General features: G+C 41.3%; 1 protein-coding gene across 12 annotated transcripts in view; it reads left to right on the top strand.

The window, feature by feature from the left end:
* The window catches only part of RGS6 (regulator of G-protein signaling 6), a 676,386-nt gene that overhangs the window by 447,680 nt on the left and 213,679 nt on the right, over positions 1-15,027 (top strand). For all 12 annotated transcript variants that reach the window (XR_001006387.1, XM_011983129.1, XM_011983124.1 and 9 more), the window contains one exon: positions 2,066-2,165. Coding sequence is in view for 11 of the 12 variants with exons in the window: in XM_011983124.1 (XP_011838514.1) it covers positions 2,066-2,165 (100 nt within the window). In the remaining variant the exon portion in view is untranslated. The remainder of the gene's footprint in view (positions 1-2,065; positions 2,166-15,027) is intronic.

Below are 15,027 nucleotides of genomic sequence, written 5' to 3'. Positions count from 1 at the left end.
ATTGCTCTAAATTGTTGGGTTGAGTTTAGGAGACAAAGGCCAGCAGTAAGTGAGATTATTAACATGAATTAGAGTAAAACTCCCTCTTCAGTTTTCATCTAACAGAATGCAGGTCTTCAGAGAATGACTCTCTTTTCTAGATTAACACTCATCTACCTCCTGAAGGGCTGGGAGCTTAGGATTCTTTCTCACTCTCAGTACTTCGTAGAGAAACCCAGAAGAATCCAGTGAGAATGGTATCCTTGTTTGGCTGATTTTCTGGGAATCTTATTGGGAGGCAGAATGGCTCAGGGGTTAGATACCGTTCTGGGATCTATGGCTGGATTCAAACTTGGCTGCACACCTGGGTAGCTGTGTGACCCTGCGAAGTTTGCAAAGGTTGCTTAACTTCTGCAGTTTTCACTGATGTTGATCATAGATCTTCAGTTCCCCTTTCCTCCTGGCATCCAGAGGATTGAATCCCTGGCTCCTTTGTGACTGGGTGGTGCTATGTGACCAGTTCTGGCCAAGGATTTTGAGCAAACATGTTCTGTCTAACTTCTGGATTATACTATTTAATACTCAGTGAGAGACTCTCCAGAATTCTCTTTTGTCCCCCCTGGCACATTGACCAGCAACATGCAAGGTGACGTAACTCCAATGAGCAGAGTTCCCCTGTTGACCTGCACTAGACATGTAGCATGAGAAAGAAATAACCTTTGTGCTATGCCACTGACATTTGGGGGGTTATTTGCTGCCATAAGTTAATCCACCCTACCCTGATTGATGCACCTCACTAAATCTTTGTTTCTTTATGTCAAAAAATGATGATAATAGTAGAATCTATTTCATCAAGTAATTATGAGGACTAAACAGGATAATGTGTGTATAATACTTAGAATACTACCTAGCACATAATAAATTTTAATATATTGTGGCTGTTTATGATGATGATGATGTTGTTATGCCATGCCCTAACTTTGCCTCTAACAAGTTATCTATCAGCAAGTTATTAGTCATGTGTCTTCAAGAAAATCACTTATAATCAAGTTGCAATAGTAGTATGTTAGAATAAATGAGCTGTAAGACTTCTAGCCTTATGTTATGAGCCTCTATGAACTCACTCAGAGACTCCATCCTGGTGTTTCAAAGATATTTCTATTGGTTAGGAAAATAAAACGCGATAATACTAAACATTATTTTCTATCCTTCAGTTGCTCTCCCTTCTCCAAACAAAAAGATGTATCCTCATTACAGAATTTTTTCTGTATCCTATTCTTAAGATTTCTGCTCAGGAAATTATTCTGGCTCATAAATTATTAGCTACAAATTGGTTTCCCAATTTAGGCACCTATACCCTCATCAATCCATCCCCATTCTCTGTTCGGTTTTCACCAGTAAGATGTCACAGCCCACTATGATCTTTTCTCCTGATAGCATGGTCTTACCAAAAGAAGAAGATCCTGTCCTTGACCACCTTAGTCCAGGTTCAAATAGCTATCCACATACCACCACTCATGACCACTGAGACCTGTTTTCCAGCTTCTTTAGACCAGAGCTTTCCATGTGTTATTTTTCTGTCATGTGACTTTAGATATATCCTTTTCTAGTCCCAAAGGTAGCCCTCCCTGCAATTCCCAATAGCAGCATGTTAATCTATGTTAACATATTAGATTGAACCATAAGAAATTGCCTTTGTGGAAGGGGTGGGGGTTGAATATAGAAATTTCATATGTTTCAATCTATATGTAAACTAAATTTGGAAAAGAAGGAGACTGTGATCACATACCTATTAAATTACATGTTGGATCCCATCAAGAATCCTAATGTATTTCTTCTTCCATACCTTGTTGAACTGGGAGCTTGTTCCAGAATATGACTTATGCTCTATGTATAACCTTTGGACCTCCCTCTACCCAGCAGTTGGTAGACAGCAGATACAGATGCTGGATTTATTGACCGACTAGATGGGAACTTTTTCTGATATCTATTGTTGACACCCATGTTTACACATTTGGGCTGTTTAAAAAGGTACCATTTATGACTACATTATGGGAGAAAATAACACTTTTTTAACCTCTTTCAGATTGAAGACATCATTACAAAGATGCAAGATGACAAGACGGGAGGCGTGCCCATCAGAACAGTCAAGAGCTTTCTCTCCAAAATCCCCAGTGTCGTCACAGGTAACACCCTCCTGCAAGGTGTTGGTAACAATCAGAACTACCAAAGAGTCATAAGTCTAGATGGCGGCCTGAGGGGTGTCTGAAAATCTGTGAATAGTAAAGATGAAACATTCAGTGTGTTTCTTGACTCAGGTCCCATCCTAGTCTTAGTTTCTAGGAAGAAGCTACTTGTTGCCTATCATTAAGAATGACCTTACCATGACCAGCCCTTCAAGTGCATGTAGATTGAGGCCTCTGGGAGTAAATAAACCCATTAATAAAGTGGCCCATCAGCAACTTTGCCTGTGGGATATACACAAGCACAGGAATATTAAAGAAATTAAGTTTAAACAGGTTTTTAAGACAGTGTTATATTCAAATTCTACAAAATGCTTGTATTTTCAGTTTTTTAACTCACTGTACTTGAACTCCTGAAAGAGAGGTTTTAAAATATTTTTCTTCATTCCTGGTATTGTGTTTTGTGTGCTCATCTTTCTTTTGCAATGCTTTATTGTGAAATATATTAAAACACATGGGTAGTTCAAAAATAATAAAACACATTACATGTACCTACCATCCTGCCTTATAAAGAACATATTATCAATATCTTAGAGCCTCCTTGGGTACCTACTGTATTGCATCCACTTCCTTCAACACTATCTGCTCATATACTAATCAATTCATTGTTTTTCTTTGTAGTTTCACTACCTAGGTATGTATTTTTTGCTATCCAAACAAGTAACGAAATAAATTAAGATAACATTTTAGATGATTCTCTTAATCTGCCTATATGCTTTTCAAAATTCAGGAACCAAAGGACTTAATTTTCACTATATACCTTTTAGAATGGCTAAAAATAAAAATATTGACAGTACCAAGTGGTGGTGAGGATGTAAAGCAACTGGAACTCTCACGTATTGGTGATAGGAATGGAAACTTGTGCAGCTACTTTGGGAACTAGTTCGGCAGTTTCTTACACAGTTAAACAATGCTTACCATATGAGCCAGCAATCCCACTCCTGGGTATTCACCCAAGAAAATGAAAACTTGTGTTTGTACAAAAACTTGTATGTAAGTGTTTATAGCAACTTTTTTTGAAGTATACTGAAGAATATAACAACTTTATTCATAATCTCCAAAGACTGGAAACAACCCAAATGTCCTTCAATGAATGGGTAAATGGATAAACAAACTGTAGTCTCTCCATACTGAGCAACAAAAACCAGGGAACTATTGATACTGGCAGCAACTTGGTTTAATCTCTAGGTCATTCTTCTGGGTGAAAGAAGCCAGTCTCAAAGGTTACATGCTTTGTGGTTTCATGTATACAACATTCTGTACATCACAAAACCATAGTGATAGAGATTAGATCAGTGATTTCCAGCAACTGGCAGTTGCAGGGCGAGTGTGACTACAAAGGACAGCAGGAGGGAGTTTTATGAGATGATGATGATGAACAGATGAACAGTTCTGTATACTGATTGTCGTGATGGTAACACGACTCTATATGTAGGCCAAAATTCATGGAACAGGCCCGGTATGATGGCTCATGCCTGTAATCCCAGCACTTTAGGAGGCTGAGGCAGGGAGATCACCTGAGGTCGGGAGATTGAGACCACCTTGACCAACGTGGAAAAACCCCATCTTTACTAAAAAATACAAAAATTAGCCAGGCGTAGTGGTGCGCACCTGTAGTCCCAGCTACTTGGGAGGCTGAGGCAGGAGAATCACTTGAACCTGGGAGGTAGAGGTTGCAGTGAGCCGAGATCACGCCACTGCACTCCAGCCTGGGTGACAAGAGCAAGACTGTCTCAACAACAGCAACAACAAAATTCATGGAACAGCACGTACACACACACACACACACACACACACACACACACAGAGAGAGAGTCAATATTACTGTATATTAGCTTAAAAAATAAATAGACCCAGTTGAAGTAAGTATCCCAACTCATTATCGAGATTGTCACTGTTTGAACTCAGGCACTGTCTTACTCAGCTCAGGCTGCTAGAACAAAGCACCCTACATTGGGTGGCTTATAAAGAACAGAAATTTGTGTCTCACAGTTCTGGAGTCTGGAAGTCTGAGACCAGATACCATCATGGGTTCTGGTAAGAGCCCATTCCAGGTTGTAGACTGCTGACTTCTTGTTGTATCCTCATTTGGTGGAGAGAAAGCTAGATAGGGGGCCGGGCACTGTGACTCACGCATGTAATCCCAGCACTTTGGGAGGCTGAGGCGGGTGGATCACCTGAGGTCAGGCATTTGAGAGCAGCCTGGCCCACATGGCGAAACCCCATCTCTACTAAAAATACAAAAAAAAAGTAGCTGGGTGTGGTGGCGTGTGCCTGTAGTCCCAGCTACTCGGGAGGCTGAGGCAGGAGAATTACTTGAACTGCGGAGGTTGCAGTGAGCAGAGGTCACGCCACTGCACTCCAGCATGAGTGACAGAGTGAGACTCCGTCTCAAAAAAAAAGTAAGCTAAATAGCTCTCTGGCCTCTCTGTAAAGGGTAATAATTCCATTCGTGAGAGGCCCTCCTTCATAAACTCCCCAAAGACCCCCTAATGCCATCACTTTGGGGATTAGATTTCAATGTATGAATTTGGAGGATACACATTCAGTCCAAAATAGAACTCAAATAGATTTGGGTAATGAAGGATACTTGTATTGTTAGTGTTTTCTAATTTTAAAAATTATATAAATAGAATTTCACTATATATATTATTCATGTATAATATATAGTATAATATAGACTATAGGTGATTTTACTATATGATTTTTCACATTCCTGGATTTTGTTCAATAATGTTGTTTAAGACTTTTCTATCTATTTCACGGGCCACATTGATCTGTTGTTTTTCTTACCATTGTTGCTGGTTTGGGTATCAAGTTTATGCTAGCCTCATAAATGAGCCTTGAAGTATCTCTTTTTTATTGATATTCTGCTTTTCTTTGAAAAATAATTGTCCCTTTAATCCAGGTTTTTAAGTATGTAATTTCAATTATTTTTTATTTCTAAAATTTCCTCTGGTTCTTTTTTTTTTCCTTTTTGTTTTTTAGACAGAATCTCACTCTTGTCACCCAGGCTGGAGTGCAATGGCGTGATCTCACTGCAACCTCCACCTCCTTGTTTCAAGTGATTCTCCTGCCTCAGTCTCCTGAGCAGCTGGGATTATGAGTGCCTGCCACGACACCCGGCTAATTTTTTGTATTTTTAGTAGAGATGGAGTTTCACCATGTTGCCCAGGCTGGTCTTGAACTCCTGACCTCAGGTGATCTGCCTGCCTCGGCCTCCCAAAGTGCTCTAGTTCTTTTTACAATATGCTTGGTCTTTCATTTTTTTATTTATTCATTTAGATATTTATTGAGTGTACACTGTTTTCTAAGCATTGTTAAGGACTTGAGATTCAGAAGTAAATTAAACAGATAAAAAGTTCTACCCTCATGGAATTTATATTCTAGTAGAGGAAGAAATAAGTAAGGAAAACTTACAGAATTTTAGGTAGTGATAAAGGCCAAGAAGAAAAATAAAATACACAAAAGGATGGGAAGTGTTAGAGTGTTGCAATTTTGGAATAGGTGCTCAAGAAAGAGCTCTTTGAGAAGATGACATTTGAGTAAATATGGAAAGGAGATGAGGGATTGAATCATATGTATATTGAGGGAACGAGCATTCCAAACAGCCAGAGCTCAGTGCCCAAGGCAGGTTCATGGAGCATTGAGGATCTGTGAGGAGGAGCCAGGGCAGCTAAAGTAGAGTCAAAAAAATAAGGAGAGTGGGGATGAAGCCACATGAGAATGGTGAGCTAGATCACTTAGCCTCTTATCACTGCAGGATTTTGCACATGGCCTGACCTGCTCTGACTTACCTTTCAATGAGATCACTCTATTATATTCAGAATCCCCTGGGGGATTGACGATTTAGGTGCCAGATAGGAGGCTATTATTAAAATGGTGACTCGGACTAGATGATATAGTTACGCTCTGGGTCCCTACCCAAATCGCATCTCAAATTATAATCCCCACATGGCAAGGGAGGGACCTGGTGGTAGGTGATTAGATCATGGGGGAGGTTCACCCCGGCTGTTCTCATGATAGTGAGTGAGTTCTCACAAGATCTGATGGTTTAAAAGTGTGGCACTTCTCCTTGCTCTCTTTCTGTCCTGCCGCCATGTAAGACATGCTTTGTTTCCCCTTTACCTTCTGCCAGAATTGTAAGTTTCCTGAGGCCTCGCCAGCCATGTAAGTGACTGTGAGTCAATTAAGTTTCTTTCCTTTATAAATTACCCAGTCTCAGAAAGTTCTTTATGACAGTGTGAAAATGGCCTAATACACTAAGCTATCGGCACTGTAGATGTGTGAAGTAGTCAGATTCGAATTCAAGTCTGAAGGTAGGTGATATGGTTTGGCTGAGTCCCCACCTAAATCTCTTCTTGAATTGTATAACAGTTCCTAGAATCCCCACATATCCTGGAAGGGACCTGGTGGGAGGTAATTGAATCATGGGGGCAATTACCTCTATGCTGTTCTCATGATAGTGAGTGAGTTCTAATGAGATCTGGTGATATCATAAGGCGCTCTTCCCCTGTCTTTGCTCTGCACTTCTCCTTGCTGCTTCCATGCGAAGAAGATGTATTTGCTTCACTTTCCGCCATGATTTTAAGTTTCCTGAGGCCCCCCTAGCCATGCTGAACAGTGAGTCAATTAAACATCTGTCCTTTATAAATTATCCAGTCTTGTGTATGTCTTTATTAGCAGCATGAGAATGGACTCATACAGTACGTTGGTACCAGGTAGTGGGGCACTGCTGTTAAGATACTTGAAAATGTGGAAGTGGCCAGGTGCAGTGGCTCATGTCTGTAATCCCAGCACTTTGGGAGGCCATGGCAGGTGGATCATTTGAGGTCAGGAGTTCAAGACCAGTCTGGTCAACATGGTGAAACCCCATCTCTACTAAAAGTGCAAAAATTAGCTGGGTGGTAGTGGCACATACCTGTAATCCCAGCTACTTGGGAGGCTGAGGCAGGAGAATCACTTGAGCCCAGGCAGCAGAGGTTGTGGTGAGCTGAGATTGCACCACTGCGTTCTAGTCTGTGAGACCCTGTCTCAGAAAAAAAAGAAAAGAAAGAAACTGTGAAAGCGACTTTGGCGCTGGGTGACAGGCAGAGGTAGGAACAGTTTGAAGGGCTCAGAAGAAGACAAGAAAATGTGGGAAAGTTTGAAACTTCCTAGAGACTTGGAAGGCCCAGAAGACAGGAAGATGTGGGAAAGTTTAGAACTTTCTAGAGACTTGTTGAATGGCTTTGATCAAAATACTGATAGTGATATGGACAATAAACTCCAGGCTGAGGTAGTCTCAGATGGAGATGAGAAACTTGTTAGGAACTGGAGCAAAGGTAACTCTCGTTATGCTGTAGCAAAGAATCTGGTGGCATTTTGGCCCTGCCCTAGAGATTTGTGAAACTTTGAACTTGAGAGAGATGATTTAGAGTATCTGGCAGAAAAAAATTTCTAAGTGCAAAGTGTTCAAGAGGTGACATTTGACACCTCTGGACACAAGAGAGCATAAAAGTTTGGAAAATTTGCAGCCTGACGAACCAGTAGAAAAGAAAAATCCATTTTCTGGGGAGAAATTCAAGCTGGCTGCAGAAATTTGCATAAGTAAGGAGGAACCAAATGTTAAATGCCAAGACAGTGGGGAAAATGTCTACAGGGCATGTCCCAGACCTTCAAGGCAGCCCCTCCCATCACAGACCCAGAGGCCTAAGAGGAAAGAATGCTATTTTTCCTCTTAGGTCCAGGGCCCCACTCTGTGTGCAGCCTAGGGACTTAGTGCTCTGTGTCCCAGCTGCTCCAGCTGTAGTTAAAAGGGGTCAAGGTACAGCTCAGGCCATGGCTTCAGAGGGTGCAAGCCTCCAGCCTTGGCAGCTTCCATATGGTGTTTGTCTTGTGGGTGTGCAGAAGACAAGAACTGAGGTTTGGAAACCACTACCTAGATTTTAGAGGATGTATAGAAACACCTGGGTGTCCAGACAGAGGTGTGCTGCATGGGTGGAGCCCTCATGGAGAACCTCTGTTAAGGCAGTGCAGAAGGGAAATGTGGGGTTGGAGCCCCCACACAGAGTCCCTATTGGGGAACTGCCTAGAGGAGCTATAAGAAGAGGGTCACTGTCTTCCAGATCCCAGAATGGTAGGTCCACCCACAGCTTGCACTGTGCAACTGGAAAAACTGCAGACACTCAGCACCAGCTGTGAAAGCAGCCAGGAATGGGGCTGTACCCTGCAAAGCTACAGGGGCAGAGCTGCCTAAGATAGTGGGAGCCCATGTCTTGCATCAGCATAACATGGATGTGAGACATGAAGTAAAAGGAGATTATTTCGTAACTTTAAGATTTAATTAGTGACCTATTGGAGTTCAGACTTTCATGGGGGCCTGTAGCCCCTTTATTTTGGCCAATTTCTCCCATCTGGAACAGGTATATTTACCCAATGCCTGTACCCACATTGCATGTAGGAAGTAACTAGCTTGCTTTTGATTTTACAGGCTCATAGGCGGAATGGACTTGCTTTGTCTCAGATGAGATTTTGGACTTGGACTTTTGGGTTAATGCTGGAATGAGTTAAGACTTTGAGGGACTGTTGGGAAGGCATGATTGTGTTTTGAAATGTGAGGACCTGAGATTTGGGAGGGGCCAGAGATGGAATGATATGGTTTGGACATGTCCCCACCCAAATCTCGTCTTGAATTGTGATTCCCATAGTCCCCATGTGTCTTGAGAGGAACCCAGTGGGAGGTAATTGAATCATGGGTTGGTTACCTCCATGCTGTTCTCATGATGGAGAGTGAGTTCTCATGAGATCTGATAGTTTTATAAGGGACTTTTCCCCCACCTTACTCCTCACTTCTTCTTGCTACTGCCATGTGAAGAAGGACGTGTTTGCTTTCCTTTCTGCCAGGAAGTTTCCTGAGGCCTTCCTAGCCACGCTGAAATGTCAGTCAATTAAACCTCTTTTATTTATTTACCAGTCTCGAGTATGTCTTTATTAGCAGTGTGAGAACAGACTAATACAGTAGAATAGACAGTATTAAGGGATGGATCAGATACAGAATGTGAGAGGAAAAATAGGAATTAGCCATAATCCACACTTTTTGGCTTCAGCAACTGGAAAAATAAAAGGAGTTGCTATTAATTTCAATGGGGAATACTATGATAGGGGTACCAGGGGTCAGGGTGGGGGAAGTTGTTAGCTGAAGGGTAAGAAATCAAAAGATAAATTTTAGACAGGTCAAGTTATAGCGACCTATTAGACATTCAGTTGGAGATGACAAGTAGGTATTTGAGTATGTGGATTTGCATTTTAAGGGAGTGTCTGAGCTGGGTTCATAAGCCATCAGCATGTAGACAGTATTTAGAGTCATGGGAATAATAAGGTCATCAAGGGAGTCAGTGTAGATAGAACACACAGTCCAATTCCTAAAACATGGGGTACTCCAATCTATAAATGTGAGGGAGAGAAGAAAACAGCAAAAAAATTGAGAACAAGTGGCTGGAGACAAGGGGGAAAAATCAAGAGGATATAATTTCTTAGACACCAACTTTTCTAGAAAGTGTTTTAAGGAAGAATGGAGTGACCTACTATATCTATGCTGATAAGCTAAGGGCTGAGAGTTTATCATTACATTTAGCAACACTGAATTCATTGCTGACCTTGGTAAGTGCACATTCTGTGAAACATTGGGAGCAAAAATCCTTATGGGAGTGTGTTCCAATCTGAGTATGAGGAGAGTGATTCAAGATGCTAAGACAGTTAATCTTGGAAGGAGTTTCCCTTGTAAAATGAAGAAATGAAGTCATATCTAGAGGGGTACATTAGGTCAGAACAGATAGATTTTTAATTTAATAAAAAGGTAATATGTTTGTATTATAGAAATGACTTAGTAGAGAGGGGGAAATGATGCAGGAGAATGGAAAAACTTCAAGGAGTGATATCAATGACTAGATAAGAGAGGATTGAATCTAACATGCATATAGGTGAGTAGTTGCAGCTAGAAACACATGCAATTTATTCACAGAAAGAAGAAAGGCACAATAGATGCACAGAGGTATAAATAAGTGGGCAGATGTGATGGGAGGTGGTGGAAGCTTATAGAACTTCCCATTGCCTCTATGTTCCTAGTAATCTGGAAAGCAGAAGTGGCAGAGACTTTGAAAGTTTGAGGAGAGATCATAAATTATAAATTAGTCAACTAGGAGAGTAGAGATTGACTGGACTAGGGAAATAGAACTTTGATTGTGATTGATATGGTTCGGCTCTGTCGCCTCACTCAAATCTCATCTCAGATTGTAATCCCCATAATCCCCACATGTTGAGGGAGACACTTAGTGAGAGGTGATTGGATCATGGTGGTGGTTTCCTCCATGCTGTTCTCATGATAGTGTGCAAGCTCTCACGAGATCTGGTGGTTTTTGTAAGTGTTTGACAGTTCGTTCTTCACACACTCTCTTTGCCTGCTGCCATGTAAGACATACCTGCTTCCCTTTTCGCCACGATTGTAAGTTTCCTGAGGTCTCCCTAGCCATTTGGAACTGTGAGTCAATCAAATCTCTTTTTTTAAATAAATTACCCAGTCTTGGGCAGTTCTTTATAGCAGTGTGAGAATGTACTAATACAGTGACCTTCTTAGGGTGATTAATATTTTTTTAATTTAAAGACAGACAATTATTTCCCCATCCACATTTAGCTCTGTGGATTTGGGCATGCCTCAGGTAGAAAGTGGACTTAGTTGATGTTATAGCAAGTTTGAGGGTATAATAGATAAAGATAGAGAAAGAGTGACTAAAATGATTGTCCATTACATTTAATTGAATAAGGATGAAAACAACATGAGATGGATGAGGAACCATGAAGAGTAGTTATTGCAATAAATTGTAAGTCAAGTGGCAAAGGAATTTTGGAGTTTTTAGAGGCAAGAGTAAAAGAGTTGAAAATGAAAATATAGGAGGTGGTGATGGACAGTGGCATGTTTGAAATTGAGATTCTGGAAAGATTGTGATTATTGGCAGGGACAAAAATGTAAGGTATAACCGTAGGAACAAGGGATTAAAATGGGATAGAGGATAAGATTATTGGAGGAGAGGAGGTTAAGAAACTAAGAGGCCATGATACTGGAAGACTGAACTGTGTGAATATTGAAATCACTACTTGGGGAGTGTTAGAGAAGGTGGTTATGAGTTAAAATCTTTATGGAATGAGAAGCAAAGGACCAGGGATCAGTAGATGACTTTCACAATAAGAGGTACAGGTGGTTTAATCAGATGGTATGGAAGTGAAAGCTGAGTGTGTTTTAGAGAAGAGGGAGGGGATGAAGGTAGTCTGAAAGTAGCCATTAGAAGCATGACAGTCACTTCTCTACCTGTAAACCCCATGGTATATAAAGTGTGGGAGGGAAAATAGCCACCACCTAAGAGGGCTGCAAGGAAGCAGGGCCACTGGGAAGAAATAGAAGATGAAAGGAATGTTAACTGATTTTACTTATGATTCATCATGAGTCCAAGAGGGCAAGTGAAAGGGTTGCAGGAGGAGATGGTGAGTTTATGACTTGAGTAATAAATGCCTGCTGTTTCTGTGTGCCAGGCTCTAGAGTAGTCAAAGACGATATAAAGATGAACAAAGACTTGAACCCTGCTCTTAAAAAGCTATTAATCTAGTGAGAGAAACAGACACAGGCAGACCAATGGTTATATGAGCTGTGTGCCATAATAGAAGAATGGACAAAGTGCCGTTTGAGTCCAGGAGAGAGAATCATGAATTTTTATTGGATATGTCTAGAATATTTCTCTGAGAAGGTATATCAGTTATCTATTGCTGCATAACAAACCACCACAAACTATAATTGCTTACAACTACAGTGATTTTTGGTTTCTTATGATTATGATTCCATGAACTGGCAATCTGGGCAGTTCTGCTGGTCTCAGCCATGAGGCCATAGTCATCTGATGGCTTAATTGAGGCTGGAGAGTCTACAGTGGCCTCACTCATTTGTTTGGCTTTGGTGCTAACTCTTAACTGGGGTCTCAGTTCTTCTCTGTGTCACCTTGTATCTGCCAATAGGTTAGATTGGGCTTCTTCACAGCCTCTTAGTGTTAGGGTTCCAAGCAGGAGAAGATAAAAACTTCTAGACCTCATAGGGCCTAGGCTCCAGAACTCATACAATGTCAAGTCCACCATGTCTTGTTCTTCAAGGCAAATCACAAGGCAAAGTCTGGATTGAAGAGGATGGAGAAACCAAGTCCACCTCCTGGTGTAGGAGTGGCAACATCATGTTGACATTGGGAGACATGGTTCATTGGAGGGCATTACCATAACAATCCACCATAGACAGTAATTTAGAACTGGGCTTTAAACATAAGTATAAACCCATGGGAAGTCATTCCATGTAGAGAAAATAGAATTTTCATAGGCCCGAATACGTGAAAAATATGCCAGGTTTCAGGAAACATAAGCTTGCTTGGGTGGTTGGAGTTTAAAACACATTTATGTGTGTATGTGTTTGAGAAGAGGAGCATGTTGCCAGAACTGCCACAGGAGTGAAAAAGATACAAGAATTATACCTAATAACAGATTATAAAGGAACGCTGACTTGTAGACTTTGTCTCAAAGGTGGGGCTACTTTTATCTCAAAGGTAACCCATCTACCCTGTTCAGATGGGCTGCCATCAGCGGTTTTAAATATAAGAGAAATCACATCCATGAAGTAGATGGAATATTAAGCAGGAAGAAATGAGGAGTATGGAGACTAGTTATGGAGTCTAGATAAGGGAATGTATGTGGGAAATAAGGAAAGCCATATTAACAAAAACCACAGTATCAACTGAAACCATAGCTATACAGCCACACATCATTAAATCCTTATAAAAACCCCGTGAGATACAAACTGTTATTATCTCTACTATGTAATGGAGGAAATTGCTAATTCAAGAGTAACTTTTCCAAGGCCACACAGCTAGTAAATAGCAGGATCTGTTTCTCTGGGCCACCTGTGTAAGGACGGTAGCAGTAGGGTTCAAGACATCAGAGGAAAAAGTAGAAGGTATGATTGACATAACCTGCTGACTCGAAATAGAGCACAAGGTAACTCATCCAAAATGGATACACCTTAATACCATGGATTGAATACATTCATTTAACTTTTTCTCTTCTGGAACCCCACAAAAATTATAGTAAAAGACTTTTATTTTAAAAGCAAAATCTAAAAAAGTTGGAGGCTTGTATTACAGTGATCTACCATAGGAAATAAACATCCTTAAAAATCTTGAAAAGATGAGTCCAGTACAAATGGCAGTTAGTGCCTCACTCTCAAGATGAGCAGATGTGTGAAAGACCCATGGAGAACAGTCTCCCAACACAGGAGACAATAGCAACAAAACTCAAGGATCTTAAAAACAAATGGATGAGTGGTAACTGACAATAGCCCTGAAATAACCTAACCATCACTTGTCAGTGGACAAAGTTAAAACAACAACAACAACAACAAAACCCTCTATTTATATGATGGAGTTCTCAATGGGCTCAGAAACTGGTAGCATCAGCAGACTTTTCTATCTAGTTAGAATGTGTTTTGCCAACACTCTCACCTACTTAACTACTGTGCAGACCAATCACTAGCTCAGTGTCTATTGTTTAGCAATATCAGGTCCTGCAATTGGCCAGCACAGCTCAGACTGGTGTTGAGGTGGTTCCTAAGGCCAGTCAAGCCCCAGGACAGAAGACAAATCTCATGCTTATCTCTAGTTGCTGGCACTGGAGTAGAGAACTACATAGAGAAAAATGCCAGGTCACCGAGACCCATGGGTACCAAACCTAAAGTGGAAGCACATTAATACATGGCCACCCTGTTACTGTGGCAAGAGAGGCTGTATCTACATGGGACAGTAATCAGAACACACTTCAGCCTTTCCACCAGCTCAGCAACCTCCATCAGACTTTCTAGCCATTTGAGAAATAGCCAGCTTCCCATCACAAACCAGCAGATACCAGCAGATACTCCAACACCAGAGCTTCCATTTCAAGAGCAACCGCTGGGGGAATAACTTTTTCTCTTCTGTATTAGACCCCAGTTCTTTAATAAAAATTGAAAGTAAAGGTGAAAGAATAATGGACATTATAAGGCTGGTTAATCAGCAGTGTCTTTATTTCTTGCACTGCTACATAACACACTGTCCATACCTACATGTGACTTTGCTGAATAAACAGCAAGTGATTTCAATAGAAGAAGGCAAGAAGATGGAGACCAATGGCATGATGATGACAGTCTGCTGGTGAAAGCTTCTTTCCAAAGATGATGAGCATGTCCCAGTGCATCTAAGACTCTGTTACTCTCAGAAGCTCTGGGAAGCTGCTTGTCACCACTTTCTCAGCAACATGGTGAAAGTCAGAGAATAATGTTGATAAAAAGTAGTATCTTGCTGGAAGGCCCATCTTTATGTTGTCAAGTTCCTACACTGAGTTGAAAATTTCGAAGATGGCCAAATAGGAAAAGCTCCTGTCTCCAGCTCCCAGCGCAAGTGACACAGAAGACGGGTGATTTCTGCATTTTCAACTGAGGTACCGGGTTCATCTCACTAGGGAGTGCTGGACAATCGGTGCTGGTCAGCTGCTGCAGTCCGACCAGCAAGAGCTGAAGCAGGGTGAGGCATCGCCTCACCTGGGAAGCACAAGGGGGAAGGGAATCCCTTTTCCCAGCCAGGGGAACTGAGACACACAACACCTGGAAAATCGGGTAACTCCCACCCAAATACTGTGCTTTACCAAGGGTCTTAGCAAACGGCACACCAGGAGATTATATCCCACTCCTGGCTGGGAGGGTCCCACGCCC

The sequence above is a fragment of the Mandrillus leucophaeus genome, unplaced genomic scaffold (assembly GCF_000951045.1).
Source record: "Mandrillus leucophaeus isolate KB7577 unplaced genomic scaffold, Mleu.le_1.0 Scaffold246, whole genome shotgun sequence".
NCBI classification, from domain to species: Eukaryota; Metazoa; Chordata; class Mammalia; order Primates; family Cercopithecidae; genus Mandrillus; species Mandrillus leucophaeus.
Note: the sequence above shows the minus strand (reverse complement) of the source record. Positions and strands in the feature narration are given on the sequence as shown.